General features: G+C 43.2%; 2 protein-coding genes across 4 annotated transcripts in view; both read right to left on the bottom strand.

The window, feature by feature from the left end:
- Window positions 1-4,466, bottom strand: part of ddx43 (DEAD (Asp-Glu-Ala-Asp) box polypeptide 43) — a 29,963-nt gene extending 25,497 nt beyond the window's left edge. Inside the window, exons 1-2 of the mRNA XM_029752801.1 lie at window positions 3,907-4,466; window positions 3,702-3,757 (exon numbers count right to left, since the gene is read on the bottom strand). Of these exons, the coding sequence (XP_029608661.1) occupies window positions 3,702-3,757; window positions 3,907-4,243 (393 nt within the window). The 5' untranslated portion in view covers window positions 4,244-4,466. The remainder of the gene's footprint in view (window positions 1-3,701; window positions 3,758-3,906) is intronic.
- Window positions 4,467-14,681: 10,215 nt separating this feature from the next.
- Window positions 14,682-17,228, bottom strand: part of kcnq5a (potassium voltage-gated channel, KQT-like subfamily, member 5a) — a 102,633-nt gene continuing 100,086 nt past the window's right edge. For all 3 annotated transcript variants that reach the window (XM_029752805.1, XM_029752803.1, XM_029752806.1), the window contains one exon: window positions 14,682-16,975. In XM_029752805.1, coding sequence (XP_029608665.1) covers window positions 15,863-16,975 — 1,113 coding nt within the window. In that variant the 3' untranslated portion in view covers window positions 14,682-15,862. The remainder of the gene's footprint in view (window positions 16,976-17,228) is intronic.

Below are 17,228 nucleotides of genomic sequence, written 5' to 3' on the forward strand. Positions count from 1 at the left end.
AGTGAGTTTAAAATTTTAAATACATTTGCAAACATTTCTAAAAATCTGTTTTTGCTTTGTCATTATGGGGTATTGTGTGTAGATTGCTGAGCCTTTTTAAAATGTATTCCCCAATCATTTTAGAATAAGGTTGTAACGCAACAAAATGTGGAAAATGTCAATGGGTCTGAATACTTTCCAATGGCACTGTATCGAACCTAGATAGCTAACTACATATACTAGCCATTGTTGCTAGTAGCAAGCACCATGCCCAGTCTCCCCCTGCGAACTCCTTGCTCACCGGCTGTCCTAGCCAGCATAGCAAAGATTATCCAAGTTATTGAGTACATAGTACAGCTTCACCGCTTCCTCTGATCCAGAAATAGTTTACGAAATTAAGAGCGGCGGTTTTTGTCTGAGCATAGCTAGCAAGACCAGGCAACCTCTTCTGCTTACCAAAACTCCACCCACTGTTTGATTGACAGTTCTAACACATCGAAGAAATTGGGAAATAAAAAAGCCAAATTAAGCACTGCAATTGGTTTATTGAATTTCATTGATCATTTCAATTGACAGTTAAATCAGAATATGGAAAATGATTATCTATTGCAATTGAGAATTCATGTTCTTTTTGTCACAATTCATGTCATGAGGAAATGTAAAACATGAGAAATTATGTCATTTATAAGCATTTACATTTAGTTCTTAAAATGTGTCAGTGTTGTACTGGACAGTACCATGACCTTTTTCAAATTGGCAGGCATTATGCATACTCTATTAAAATGCTATTTAGGAAAAGCAAACATATTGATGTATAATTTGCATTTCCAATTGAGTTTCGGCAGGTAAATGCATTCATATTACATATGAACTAGTTACTAGCTAACGTTATTATACGAGCTAGCTATTAGCTACTGACTCACTGTTGTTCACAGCTTTTCACTAACATTGTTCATTCATCAAGGTAACAGAGTTTCAGTAATTTTTTATTTCACCTTTATTTAACCAGGTAGGCTAGTTGAGAACAAGTTCTCATTTACAACTGCGACCTGGCCAAGATAAAGCAAAGCAGTGCAACGCAAACAACAGAGTTACACATGGGATCAACAAACATGCAGTCAATAACACAATAGAAAAAAGTCTATATACAGTGTGTGCAAATGAGGAAGGATAAGGGAGGTAAGGCAATAAATAGGCCATAGTGGCAAAATAATGGCAATATAGCAATTAAACACTGCAGTGATAGATGTGCAGAAGATGAGTGTGCAAGTAGAGATACTGGGGTGCAAAAGAGCAAAATAACAGTATGGGGGATAAGGTAGTTGGATGGGCCATTTACAGATGGGCTATGTACAGGTGCAGTGATCTGTGAGCTGCTCTGACAGCTGGTGCTTAAAGTTAGTGAGGTATGAGTCTCCAGCTTCAGCAATTTTTGCAGTTCGATCCAGTCATTGGCAGCAGAGAACTGGAAGGGAAGGCGGCCAAAAGAGGAATTGGCTTTGGGGGTGACCAGTAAGATATACCCGCTGGAGCGCGTGCTACGGGTCGGTGCTGCTATGGTGACCAGTGAGCTGACATAAGGCGGGGCTTTACCTAGCAAAGACTTATAGATGACCTGGAGCCAGTGGGTTTGGCGACAAATATGAAGTGAGGGCCAGCCAACGAGAGCATACAGGTCGCAGTGGTGGGTAGTATATGGGGCTTTGGTGACAAAACGGATGGCACTGTGATAGACTGCATCCAATTTGTTGAGTAGAGTATTGGAGGCTATTTTGTAAATAACGTCGCCAAAGTCAAGGATCGGTAGGATAGTCAGTTTTACGAGGGTGTGTTTGGCAGCATGAGTGAAGGATGCTTTGTTGCGAAATAGGAAGCTGATTCTAGATGTAATTTTTGATTGGAGATGCTTAATGTGATTCTGGAAGGAGAGTTCACAGTCTAACCAGACACCTAGGTATTTGTAGTTGTACACATTCTAAGTCAGAACCATCCAGAGTAGTGATTCTGGATGGGCGGGCAGCGATCGGTTGAAGAGCATGCATTTAGTTTTACTTGCATTTAGGAGCAGTTGGAGGCCACAGAAGGAGAGTTGTATGGCATTGAAGCTCGTCTGGAGGGTAGTTAACACAGTGTGCAAAGAAGGGCCAGAAGTATACAGAATGGTGTCGTCTGCGTAGAGGTGGATCAGAGAATCACCAGCAGCAAGAGCGACATCATTGATGTATACAGAGAAAAGAGTCGGCCAGAGAATTGAACCCTGTGGCACCCCCATAGAGACTGCCAGAGGTCCGGACAACAGGCCCTCCGATTTGACACACTGAACTCTATCTGAGAAGTAGTTTGTGAACCAGGCGAGGTAGTCATTTGAGAAACCAAGGCTGTTGAGTCTGCCGATAAGAATGTAGTGATTGACAGAGTCGAAAGCCTTGGCTAGGTCGATGAATACAGCTGCACAGTATTGTCTCTTATCGATGGCGGTTATGATGTCGTTTAGTACCTTGAGCGTGGCTGAGGAGAACCCATGACCAGTTTTGAAACCAGATTGCATAGCAGAGAAGGTACGGTGGGATTCGAAATGGTCGATTATCTGTTTGTTAACTTGGCTTTTGAAGACCTTAGAAAGGCAGGGTAGGATAGATATAGGTCTGTAGCAGTTTGCGTCTAGAGTGTCACCCCCTTTGAAGAGAGGGATGACCGAGGCAGCGTTCCAATCTTTAGGGATCTCAGACGAAACGAAAGAGGTTGAACAGGCTAATAAATATGAGTTGCAACAATTTCTGCAAATCATTTTAGAAAGAGAGGGTCCAGATTGTCTAGCCTGGCTGATTTATAGGGGTCAAGATTTTGCAGCTCTTTCAGCTATCTGGATTTGGGTGAAAGAGAAATGGGGGAGGCTTGGGCAAGTTGCTGTGGGGGGGTACAGGGCTGTTGACTGGGGTAGGGGTAGCCAGGTGGGAAGCATGGCCAGCCGTAGAAAAATGCTTATTGAAATTCTCAATTATCATGGATTTATAAGTGGTGACAGTGTTTCCTAGCCTCAGTGCAGTGGGAAGCTGGGAGGAGGTTCTCTTATTCTCCATGGACTTTACAGTGTCCAAGAACTTTTTGGAGTTAGTGCTACAGGATGAAAAGTTCTGTTTGAAAAAGCTAGCCTTTGCTTTCTTAACTGCCTGTGTATATTGGTTCCTAACTTGCCTGAAAGGTGGCATATCGCGGGGGCTATTCGATGCTAATGCAGTAAAAACTTTCATGGGGTTAGGTTTGATAGCCAGAAAAAGCAAACAACCACATTCTTTCCAAAAGAGCTAGTTAGCATCACTACTTAACATTTCAGACCTATCCACTGAACCCCACAAATTGACTCGGTACCCCCTGTATATAGCCTCGTTATTGTTATGTACATGTAACGTGTTACTTTTAGATTTATAAGATTCTTTTTTTTAAACTTTAGTCTAAAGTTATTTATAAAATATTTTCTTAACTCTATTTTACTGCATTGTTGGTTAATGGCTTCTATGTAAGCATTTCACCTGTAAGGGGTCTACACCTGTTGTATTGGGGTATGTGACAAATAACGTTACAATTTGATTTGATCATGTTGGTGTCAGTCACTTTGCCTCAATTATTTTTGTTAGATAACTAGCTAGCTAAAGTTGGCTATATTCTACCTATACATTGCAACTTTCTACTATTGTCTAACTAGTTACTAGTTGGCTACTTGCCTTGATTCGTGCACCACTTGTTTCTTCAAGTTCACGTATTTTAGCTCCTCCGCGACCTGTTGAATGAAGCGTTACATAAACTAGTGCACATGCAAGACTTGCCAAGCTAACTTTACTAACTAGCTAGCTAATTCACACATTTCGCTAACTACCTAGCATTTTCATAGCAGCTTTGTTGTGAGGAATGTTTTTGTTGGTGACCTACCTATAACCCTTCCAATTGAGGTATTTTCCACCGTGAAAGTGACGGGCGGAGTTGAAGCAGACCCGTCTGCGCCACGGCCTCTGCGCCCACCTCTACAGGCATAACCGTCCCCACTTCTGGAGAACACGCGGTCGTTGCCTCCATAGCTGTCCCTCCAATTTTGACAATGAGATCCGTTGGGATCCCCTCTCCCTCTTGGCGCTCTGAAACCACCTGCATTTTCCACCCCAAAGCACACATTTTCCTTCGCACTCCCTTTCCACGAAGACTTCCAATCTGTGGGTGGTGCTGTGATAGCAGGCGTAGGTACATCGTTTTCCTCCTCCCAGTCTGACATTACAAACAGAATGAAGGTTAACTGACTAGCTAATTTGATATAATCTCACCTGATGCCGATTGTGTTCCCTAACATCCGGTTTTGTGACCTTTCTATTTTTCACACAATCAGCTGTTTGCAGTTCAGTGGGGTGGTTGAAAATCCATTAAATCTTTTTAGGAGGATTGTTTTTTGTGTTTTTGTCTTCCTACCTAGGTGAGATTATGCTACGTTCATAAACAAGTGGGAAGGTGATATTTACCACATTCACTGGAAAAAGATCCACTGTAGTGATGGGTCGTTCGGGTCGTTCTCTAAGATCCTGCTCTTGTAGGTAAACGTTGGGAGCCGGCATGCATATCAAAAGAGCCGAATCTATTTATACATTTTTTTTTAAAAATAAGATATGAAAAAAAAAATATATATAGACCTAAATGCTTAAGCGCACACACATTCGTTCTGAAAGATCTGCAGATCGTCTGAGCTGGTGGAAGAACAAGGCCTCTGTCTACCCACAGCTTACTAAAGCCATGACAGGGAGACTGCATAGTGGCCACATCCGTTCCCTCTGAGAGGGTCTTCTCGAAAACGGGACAAATAATTACTGAGAGAAGAAACCGCATTAGCCCCTCAAAAGTGAGGCAGCTTGCATTTCTGAATGCAAATCTTTCATAAAAGCAAAATATGGTCAGCATTGCTGTGTGCTGCTGGTTATAACATGGCAATAAGGAAGAGAGAGAAAAGAGGGACCAGTTTCATGTTTTAAGTGGGATGTTGGAGTTTTGCACATTGTTATTTATTTTTCTTTGATATGGTGCAATATTCTATTATTATGTTGTTCAGATTGTATTCGTTTTGAATTGTTAGATTTATATGCACTTTGTTTATATACATTAAAAAGTTATACTTTAAATGCAAATGTTTAATAGCATTCTTTTTCATAACAAACCAATTCATTTTTAAATACATTGTGGTTAAGGTAGAGTATGATTTCATTTAATAATTTGATTAGAATTGTTTTAACACCAATCATAGTCAAACTATTGCAAACTGTTTGACTTGAAAAAATAGAGCCATTTGGGAGCCAAAAGACCCGGCTCCTTTTGGTGAGCTGAGTCGAACGGGTCACTGAAAAGAGCCTGAATGCCCATCACTACTATGCCCATCCACTGAACACCCCTCCAACTCGTAATTACTAGTGGTGAAACTCTTCTATCATCCCTGAGCTCCAACTTCTCCCACATACTGACCTCTGACGTCACCTACTAAGGAAATTACCTCAATAATAGCATGTTCGGCAGGTGTTAAAGAAAGGTTAAATAAAAAAATTATAAAGAAATCGGCAGGTGGGTGTGGCTTGAAGCAATGAGTGACGTATTTAAAGGGCAGCAGTGTATTTTGAACCCACAAACCAACCCCTCCCTGTTTTTCAACTGAGCAGCACTGTTTCCGATTAATTGAACATTCAACTAGTTTTTTTTTCGTGCTGAACGCAGCCCTTTGAGGACTTCAAGTTAGGCGTAGTGCTGCATTTATAACAAAGTGGGAAGGTGTTATTTACCACATATGATTTGGAAAAATGTACTTGAACCCCCTCAAAATCGTAATTACTAGTGGAAAACTTGTTTATCATCCCTGAGCTCCGACTTCTCCCACAAGCATGATAGCTGTACTTTTAGTTCATGGACGACACAGCTTGTTTTTTAGCCAGTCAGCGTTTCTCAACAAGTTCATAGCTCATGAATGCATCCAACTGGTATTTACGGCTTCACAACTGGTAATTACCACCTTCCCACTTGGTTATGAAAGCAACATGAACCAGACTTAGAGGAGCTTCCTCTTACACAGACATCTTAGCATAGTAGTGTATAGGCTATAGTATCAAATATGGTGGTGTATATTGACTGGTGTATATAGGAGAATCACCCTCCATCACCCACCTTTGACCTTCTAATCCAATGGGTTTTGAGAAGGAGGCAAGGAGAGAGGAAGCGAGGAATCAAAGAAATGCAATTGAGATTCTTCATATGGCTCTGCCTCTCCTCTCTTGTAGGCTATTATCTATATTGAACAAATATATAAACGCGACATGTTACAATTTCAAAAGATTTTACTGAGTTACACTTCATAGAAGGAAATCAGTCAATTGAAATAAATGAATTAGGCCCTAATGGCCTGGGAGGGCATAGGCCACCCACTGGGGGAGCCAGCCCAGCCCAGCCAATCAGAATTAGTTTTTCCCCACAAAAGGGCTTTATTAGACAGAAATACTCCTCAGCACCCTTCCTCCCCCTCAGACGATCCCGCAGGTGAAAAAAATGGATGAGGAGGTCCTGGACAGGCGAGGTTACAAGCTGTCTGTGGTTGTGAGGCCGGTTGGATGTACTGACAAATTCTCAAAAACAATGGCTTACGGTAGAGAAATTTCTCTGGCAACAGCTCTGTTGGACATTCTTGCAGTCACAACATGCTAATTGCACGCTCCCTCAAAACTTGACATCTGTGGCATTGTGCTGTGTGACAAAACTGCATATTTTAGAGTTGCCATTTATTGTCCTCGGCACAAGGTACACCTGTTTAATGATCATGCTTTTTAATCAGCTTCTTGATATGCCACACCTGTCAGGTGGATGGATGATCTTGGCAAAGGAGAAATACTAACAGGGATGTAGACACATTTTGGGGATCTTTTATTTCAGCTCATGAAAAATGGGACCAACACTATACATGTTGCTTTTCATTTTTGTTCAGTATACTTAAAGTGACAGGTCTGTCCAAGGTACTTCTCAGACAGCCCGTACTTGGCTGCCAAGCTTTCTGTAGGCTGCAAAAAGATCTGGCTTTTGTGAGTTGAGTGCCCTATGCAGGGTTGCAAAGGGACGGTATATTACTGGTAACTTTCTAAGTTTACCAGTAAACTACCAGAGTTAAGGATTTTATGGGATTTTATCAATTTTTTTGTATTCTTTTATCTAGTGGCTTTTTGAGTAAATCAGATTATCACAGGTGTCATTAATTATCTCTGGCCCTCTTACAAAATAATATGTCAATGTCACGCCAAACTGGTGGCAGTTGTGAAAAAGTAAACAGTTGGAAGAGATGCAGAGTTATCTATTTGTTAATTGTCTTACTTTTTATCTGCATTGTTGGGAAACGGATGGTAAATGAGCATTTCACGGTAAAGTCTACACTTGTTGTGTGTTACGATCGTGAGGAAAGACAGACCAAGGCGCAGCGTGATTAGAGTTCCACATCTTTAACATACAGTGAAACTTCCACAAAACAATAAACAAACAACGAAACGTGACCTAACTGGTGCAACAAGCACATACACAAAACAATATCCCACAAAGCAGGTGGGAGAAAGGGCTTCCTAAATATGATCCCCAATTAGAGGCAACGATTACCAGCTACCTCTAATTGGGAACCATACAACTCACCAACATAGAAATAGAATGACTAGAACACCCCCCAGTCACGCTCTGACCTAAACACCATAGAGAACCAAGTGCTCTCTATGGTCAGGGCGTGACAGTACCCCCACGCCAAAGGTGCGGACTCCGGCCGCAAAACCTGAAACCAGATGGGGAGGGTAGGGGGGGTGACTAGTGTCGGTGACGGCGTGGGTTGTAGCCCCCGCCCAGACCCCGGGCTGAACACTGTGCCTGGACATCGGCGCAGAGGAAGGCTCCGGCCTTGGAGCGGTACTGGATGCCGTGCCTGGACTGGGCACCGGCGCAGAGGGCTCCGGCCATGGAACTGGGTTGGACGCTGTGCCTGGACTGGGCACCGGCGCAGAGGAAGGCTCCGGCCTTGGAGCTGGACAGGACACCGTGCCTGGACATCGGCGCAGAGGAAGGCTCCAGCCTTGGAGCGGGACTAGACACCGTGCCTGGACTGGGCATCGGAGCAGGTTGCACCGGACTGATGACACGCTCCTCAGGTCAAGTGCGTGGAGCCGGCACAGGACATACCGGACTGGGGAGGCGCACTGGAGGCCTGGTGCATGGAGCCGGCACAGGTGGCACCGGACTGGTGACACGCACTTCAGGGCAAGTGCGGGGAGCCGGCACAGGACGTACCGGACTGGGGAGGTGCACTGGAGGCCTGGTGAGTGGAGCCGGCACAGGTGGCACCGGACTGGTGACACTCACTTCAGGGCGAGTGCGGGGAGCTGGCACAGGACGTACCGGACTGGGGAGGCACACTGAAGGCCTGGTGTGTGGAGCCGGCACAGGTGGCACCGGACTGGTGACACACACTTCAGGGTGAGTGCGGGGAGCTGGCACAGGACGTACCGGACTGGGGAGGCGCACTGGAGGCCTGGTGCGTGGAGCCGGCACAAGTGGCACCGGACTGGTGACACGCACTTCAGGGTGAGTGCGGGGAGCTGGCACAGGACATACCGGACTGGGGAGGCGCACTGGAGGCCTGGTGCGTGGAGCCGGCACAAGTGGCACCGGACTGGTGACACGCACTTCAGGGAGAGTGAGGGGAGATGGCACAGACTCTCCAGACTGCTGACAGGCTCTTCAGGTCGAATGTTGTGCAGAACACACCTGCACAACATCTCTCTCCTCTCAACTTCTCCATCGCCTCCCTGACGATCTCTGGCTCTTCAGGGCGAGTGCGGGGAGCTGGCACAGATGGCACCGGACTGGTGTCACGCTCTTCAGCACGCCTGCGCTGCAGCATACTCCTCGCCAACATCATTCTCCGATATCCCTCCTCACACTGCTCCATCGACTCCCAGGCTCTCTCCTTGCCTCGGCCGACCACCCCTCGTGCCCCCCCCCCCAAAATAAATCTTGGGGTTTCTGTGGCCGCGGTCCCCGGCGTCATCGCTGTCCTTCCTGAGTCCTCTGCGACTCCCGCCAAGGAAGGGTCTCGTGTCCTCCCATGATTTCTTCCCAGATCCAAAACTCCTTTACCTCCGTCACACGCTGCTTGGTCCTTGCTTGGTGGGATATTCTGTCACGATCGTGAGGAAAGACGGACCAAAGCGCAGCGTGTTTAGAGTTCCACATCTTTAATATACAGTGAAACTTCCACAAAACAATCAACAAACAACGAAACGTGACCTAACTGGTGCAACAAGCACATACACAAAACAATATCCCACAAAGCAGGTGGGAGAAAGGGCTTCCTAAATATGATCCCCAATTAGAGGCAATGATTACCAGCTGCCTCTAATTGGGAACCATACAACTCACCAACATAGAAATAGAATGACTAGAACACCCCCCAGTCACGCTCTGACCTAAACACCATAGAGAACCAAGGGCTCTCTATGGTCAGGGCGTGACATTGTGTTTGGCGCATGTGACAAATAAAAATGTATTTGATTTGATTCCTCATTAACCTTATGTCTATCATCTAGAAACCCATGGACAATATGGACACAGATATTACAAATTAATACTTTATATGAATAAATTTTTTAAAGTTAATCAAGTGTAAATTACCAGAATTACCATAGATTGCCATAGATTACCTGTTAATTACTAACATTACCGGAAATTCTGATAACTTTTGTAAACTACCAGTAGTTTTGCAATCCTAGCCCTAAGCCTCTTTTTATAGTGCAACTTGGTGTGGTTATACAGTATTTCATTCAAGACATCCAGACCAAAAAAGACTTTCATGTTTGTAGTTTATTGATGTATAATATTACAATTCATTTTGTATTTCTCCTCCACAGAGATCTTGTAACCTCTGTTATGTGCATTTTAATACATTAATTTGAAAGAATTAGGAATGTTAACATTATCAACCATGTATTTTCAAGGGCAATTCTGCCGTATTCATTATCTCCAGGACCAAAACAGTATCTACATACACTGAGTGTACGAAACATTAGAAACACCTTCCTAATATTGAGTTCCACCCCCCCTTTGCCCTCAGAACAACCTCAAAAATGTATGAAATGTATACATTCACTACTGTAAGTCGCTCTGTATAAGAGCGTCTGCTAAATGACTAAAATGTAAAATGTAAATGTAATTCGTCAGGGCATGGACTCTACACAGCGTCGAAAGCGTTCCACAGGGATGCTGGCCCATGTTGACTCCAATGCTTCCCACAGTTGTGTCAAGTTGGCTGGATGTCTATTGGGTGGTGGACCATTCTTGATACACACGGGAAACTGTTGAGCGTGAAAAACCCAGCAGCATTGCAGTTCTTGAAACAAACTGGTGCGCCTGGCACCTACTGCCATACCCGTTCAAAGACACTTAAATCTTTTGTCTTGCCGATTCACCCTCTGAATGGCACACATACACAATTTATGTTGCAATTGTCTGAAGGCTTAAAAATCATTCTTTACAATTATCCTGTCTTCTCCCCTTCATTTACACTGATTGAAATAGATTTAACAGGTGACTTCAATAAGGGATCATAGCTTTCACCTGGATCCACCTGGTCAGTCTATGTCATGGAAAAAGAGGTATTCCTAATGTTTTGTACACTCTGGATGTTTCTCAAAATGCATACAACTGTGCTCCGAGCACGCAAATTGGAGCATGGCAGGGTCAGAGTATGAGCTAAAATCAAAGTATGCGAAACAGAGCACTGAGAGCACTTCTTGAATGCGTACTCTGTTTAAGAAATAATGCCCGGTGTTTGGATGATATATTGGCACTGGTGTTATAAATGCCAATATATCCTCCAAACACCGGCTTCAAGGGAATTATCACTTTTATACAATGAGTTACCAACATATTCAAATAATGATTGACATATTTTCATAAAAACATTATTTTGATAAATGAATTCATATTATTTCATTCTTCCACAAGATATAGTCCCGACACAAATCTAAGGTTGCTACACAAGCCGGTTTGTCGTTTGTTCTATTGGTTCGGTTGACAGAGACGCAGTCTTTAGAGCTTTTTGTTCTGTATCCATGGACGCGACTCAGTAGTTTGTTCTAAATGTTCCATTGCCATACTGGCTGGCAACGTTCTTATTCCTCGTTTGATAGCTAGCCAACTACGGCTAACTACGGCCAGAATAACAGCAAAGTAGCTGCATTTGCGATTGTTTAAATTGTTGTCTAGTGACATTTATTTAGATATATCCTTAACAATGAGCTAATGATGCGCGATTTCGCCTGGGATAGAAAATGTGCTCTCTCGTTAGGACACTGTTGTTCATAGGAGCTAGCCAACAACACAGCTAACACAATCACTTCAGTCTGAAGCTAGAAAGACTGCAAACTAGCTGCTCTTCAACTTCATTTAGTTTGACCTGTTTTCTGTTGACATTTCTTTGTATATATTCATAAAAATGATACCAGCTGATTCATGATTTCGACTGGCTAAGAACATCGGTCTGCCTGTCTGTCTAGTCCCGACTCCCGACACGTTCATTACTATGGGACAGCTGGAGATAAATTTCAATATTGAAACAATGTTGCAAATGTCGGAGGACAGACTGCAAGGTTTACACAAATCTCTGCTGTTGAAAACCAAATGATAGTCTAAAAAAAATGGGAGATAATGTGTAGATGCTTTTTATAGTGGAGATCAAGTTTATAAATTGCCTGGCTGGGTTGATGAGACAGTGGATTGCGCAGTGAGAGTAAATAGGTATTTCAACGTCATAGCGTTAGCCGGTGGTAACTTGTGGAATAGACACCGGCTGGAATGTGGTTTTAACCAATCAGCATCCAGGATTAGACCCACCCATTGTATAATAGTACATATTTTGAAGCATGCATCGATGCAAGCTTCAATTGAAAGTATGGAAAGTATGCAAAGAAATATGACGCAGCCACGTAAAAAATGACGGCCATTATTTAAGCTGAAGCGAAAGAAAATACACTCTGAATTCAGAATGAAATGTTGCTATTCACATCTCATATGTTGCCTGACTACAATATTTTATCTTGATACGTTAATAAATACATGCTGTGTTAATGTTTACCTGCCTACGTACCGTAGGTCGCAAGCCCATAATAAGTCAATAAGGCTAACTGGCTAGCTACTACTTTTAGCTAGCCAGACAGCCACGAAGAATAGTTAGCTAGCTACCCATGAAAAATTGACATCTATCTTGCATAATATTCATTTTAGGTCATTTTTTGTTTAGTCTATTCTTGCCATTGTCCTGGCTGGATGAAGGTTCAGGGAATGGGGAAGTGAAGCGTGAGGTAATACAGTAGGGGGAAGTGTAAGTGCTTCTCAAACGTAATGTTTTATGTCCTGTAGTCCTGTAAATGTTTTATACATTCTCCACACTCTCGTCCTCACAAGAACATACTCAAGAGAAAGCATCAGAGAATGCACTCAGAGCATGAGAGTGTGGAGCAAGGTAGTATGCATATGGAGAAACACCCTCAGTATATGTGAAAACAGCACATTTCTATGATCTGTGGTTAAAAAGATAATAGGGAAAGTCCTAAATACAGGGTAGGATTAAAAGTCAAGAAAACTGTGATTTTCAAAACCTGCAATGAGTTTCTAGCCAGAGCGAGGGTATTTTCTTGCTCCCCACATCACCGCGAGTCTCATAGTCTTAGGGAATCACTGTTAAATAAATGTTTATTTTTTGACGTTCACATAGAACTTTTTTACTTTATATATATATGTTTTCTAGAAATGCGCCATTTTCACATATGAAGACACTGTAATTGTGCTGGAGATAATGAAAATAAGGTTGAAAAGTGGTGGAATTGCCCTTTTAGGCCTGTTTTGGATAATAAATGACAGTACAAGTGATATAGAACATGTACTGTAGTAGATTTGCAGCCATTAAAAGTGTGTTATCCAAGTTTCATAAACTGAACTTACACCTGTATGAGTTATTCTACGTAGCTAGGCACTGTAGCTACATATACAGCCCAGTGGAGAAAAAATTGATATAATCATATTAAAACGCAAGAAAGGCACTGTTAAGCATTTACAGAATAAACTAAGGGAAATTAACCATTAATTAACCAGTAAATTTTATATATCTTCAGTCTGCAGACCAAGCATGACATTTCTTCAAAGGAAGACTCCATACTCTATAGTTAACTAAACTTAGCCTTCTTCCAATGGAGCAGACCTCTACAAGTACCTCCTGTCTGTCACATTGTTTTGATTATGTATCTGAAAAACATTTCATTACAGAGCATAAAACCACCAGTTACATATGCAGGTTCCAAAGTCTCCAAATGATTGTGCTTTCAGTTGTGCATTTATCGTACCAACTCTGCTCAAACACTGCGGCCATAGTCATATAATATCCCATTTTAACACACAGCTATGTAGATTTTGCAGGTCACATACTGTATTAACATAAATTATATACAGGTAACTGCCAAAATAAAGGAAACACCAACATAAAGTGTCTTAATAGGGCATTGGGCCACCACGAGCTGCCAGAACAGCTTCAATGTGCCTTGGCATAGATTCTAACGTCTGGAACTCTATAATTTGGTGTTTTGTTGATGGTGGTGGAAAACGCTGTCTCAGGCATCGCGTTTCAGAATCTCCCATAAGGGTTAATTGGGTTGAGATCTGTTGATTGAGAGAGACACACACACATGAAAATATACTGCAGTTTACTGTAGAATACTACAGTACTTACTATAGAAAATAATGATATAGTAAAATGTAGAATATTATACTACACAATGTAGTATCCCTCGATCATGTGTAGTACTTACGATAGAATGTTGTAGTATAATGTAGAATACTATAGTAACTACTACAGTATCACAACAAAAAAACACTAGTAAATACTACAGTAATGTCTGAAAAAACACAAAAAATGTTAACTATAGTAAATACTACAGTATTTCATTTGTATATACCCTGACCATTCCCCTACTCAATATCGCAATTTGTGCCACCCATAAGTGAGAAACCTACATGCCAAGTATAGACCATATATTGTGTTCCTTACAGGTTATGGAAAAGAGCAGAAGCTCTGAACTATCCGTTCAGACCCCAGTCCTACCTACCTACAGGTTATGCAAAATGTGCTCTTTTATTAGTTCTCCAGAAGGTTTCTTGAAGGAGAAAGCCTTCACTTCTATGTCAAAGATTATAATACAATAACACTATAGTAAATACTACAGTAATGTCAGCAAAAACACCACAGTAAATACTACAGTATATTACAATCTGCAAAAACACTACATTAATTACTACAGTATATACTACAGTTTTCCTTTTACTACAGTATTTACACTATAGTTAACAGTAAATACTACAGTAAAGTCGGCAAAAACACTACAGTGAATACTATAGTATTTTGTCATGTGCGCACAAACACGCACACCCTTTAATAAACCCCTTCTGCTACTTTGAGACACCTGTTTCAAAGTCACTGAGATCTTCTAGCCATGGTAGCCAAAATAATAGGCAACTGGACTTTTTCATACATCACCCTAAGCATGATGGGATGTTAATTAACTCAGGAACCACACCTGTGTGAAAGTGCCTGCTTTCAATATACTTTGAATCCCTAATTTACTCAAGTGTTTTCTTTATTTTGGCAGTTATCTGTACATATTGCATTCTACAGTGTAATTGTTAATCAGCTAAGCCAAGGGCACTTATGCACCATAAAAACAAATGTGTTGAATGGAAGTTGTCATCGTTAACTCCACAGAAGACATTTAAGACTGTAATGTCTGTCTCTTCTTCAAGAACAAAAAAGGTGCAACATAGAGGAAATCAAAATGTCTGACACAGTTTTGTGCATATTCTCACTCAAGAGCAGTCATCTGCGTTCAGGCTGAGTGGCAGTCAAACAGTGCTGCTGCCTGTGTACCACAAGGCAGTGAGTGGTACACATGAGCTGTAAGACAAGAAACCCTGCATTCTGTAGTGTTTATTGTGACCTACAACTGCAGTGTACCACAGCCTTGTTTCACTATCTACTGTATCACAGTCATAACTGATCTTATTTGGCTGCTGTTTGTCTTTCACTAAATGCATTTAAAAGTCAAAAACAATGAATCCTACTGGAGCACGCAATCAGCAAATTGGATTTGTTCAAAATCAAAATGGCCTCACAAGATTGTAGAATTTATTAGGAAAATAATTGACAAATTTACTTCAATAGGGTTATCTTCTTATGTTAATATCAAATTAATTATTGTATTATTTATTACTAAATGGTGAGCTTGTTAGGAATACTTGGGTAATAATAGCTGACTGCTCCAAATTGCCTCTCAAGGGTTTGGAAGATACATGAATGGAACATGCAAGTAAACAGGTGAGATGTGGGCTTATGAGGTTGGACTCAGCCATCATAACTGTGGTTCCAAGGCTATCGAAGGGGCTCGGGGGCTTGAATGCTCTCGACCCTAAAGTGCGGTTTAGACATGCGGTGGTCATGCATAGTCAAGAGAGCAAACAGTACCCCTATCTGACCATCCTCTCTTTTGTTCAATCTTCCTCCCCCATCTCCCCTTCCCCTGTTAGTTTCTCAGCTTGTTGCTGTTTTAGGAAATAGTCCATGCAATGATATGCATGAGAGCACATCTTTTGTTGACATCTCAAACATCTTAAAAACAGAGTTATAATCAACAGTTTCAAATCTTTTTTCATTTTTTTTGTCCAGTGAATCCTTTATGCTGGATGGTCGTATTAGTAATGTGTGTGTTGGGGGGAAGGGGTTATTTTATTCACTCCTATGGAATAGTTATTTTAGTCGTACATGGGGAGGCTGGTTGAGGGACTCTGCACTGTCCATTGTGGTGATGTGGGGCCCAGTCAAACTGCTTGAGGACCCCCCATCTTCAGTCAGCAAGAGATCCAAGCAGCCAGTACCGTCTGCTGTGGGATGGGACAGGAAGCCACTCTCCTGGGACAGGAAATCAAACTGGTCCACCTGCGGCTCCAGGTCACAGACGGTGATGAAAAGGTCTGTCTCACGCCAGTTGCTAACGTCGGGGTTGCCATGGGAGCCATCACTGGAACTGCTACTGTTGCCGAGGGGGGAGGACAGATTGGGATGGTTGTCTGCAGATGGCTGGGTAAGGTTGTGTGCTGACCAGGACTTCCCCAGACCCTGTCCCTGTCCCCGCTCAGATGGTACCCCCTCACATCCAGAGGAGAGCAGCAGCAAGGGGTCCACCTCCAGGCTCAAGTGCCTCCTCCAGGGGCCCTCTTCCCTCAAGTGGGGCTTCCCCCTCAGCTGCACCCTACTCTGGGCATGTTCCCCCTCTCTGTCCTCCTCTCCATCGTCCACCCTGGAGCCCACCATCACAGAGGGGCCTGAGCTCTCCTCCAGCCTACCCCTTCGAGGAGCATCCGGGGTGGGGCAGAGGGGGCGTCTGTGCTGGGGGCCAGTGGTGGGCAGCTGGAGAGTGGCGGCACCAGCAGATGGTGGAGGGGGCAGGAGGTTAGGGAAATGCGCTCGCCTGGGGAAACTACTGGGGGTGGCGAGGAGCGGGTAGGGGCTATCAGGGGGCAGGAAGGGCAAGGGTGTGAGGGATGCGGTGGAGGCAGGGTAGGAGGGGGGGCAGGTGTTGAGGGTGAGCTCGCTGGGGGCCAGTATGAGCTGGAGGCCCCTGGGGAGATGGTCACCTGTTGTTGACCGGGACATACCCCCACCCCCTTCAGCTGGATGCCCTCTTACACCCTCCCCTCCCAGGGGGGAGCCAGAGGACAGGTCCTTGCTAAGGATGGAGCTCTGGTAGTCGGATGTCTGGTGCTCCAGCTCGAAAAGGGGCAGGGAGGAGAGGGTGAGGGCAGAGGAGCCCTGCCTGTACACATCTAGCAGAGAGTCCAGCTTTGACTCTATGGACGTCACCTGGGGGGGGGGGGGGGGGGGGGGGGGTGACAGTTAAAAGCAACAAGGGTTAACTGTGCAAGTGACAAACACACACTATAGACACTGAACAAAAATATAAACGCAACAAGCAACAATTTCAAAGATTTTACTGAGTTACAATTCATATAAGGAAATCAGTCAATTGAAATAAATGAATTAGGTCCTAATCTCTGGATTTCACATGACTTGGAATACAGATATGCATCTGTTGGTCACAGATACCTGAAAAAAA

The sequence above is a fragment of the Salmo trutta genome, chromosome 5, assembly GCF_901001165.1.
Source record: "Salmo trutta chromosome 5, fSalTru1.1, whole genome shotgun sequence".
NCBI classification, from domain to species: Eukaryota; Metazoa; Chordata; class Actinopteri; order Salmoniformes; family Salmonidae; genus Salmo; species Salmo trutta.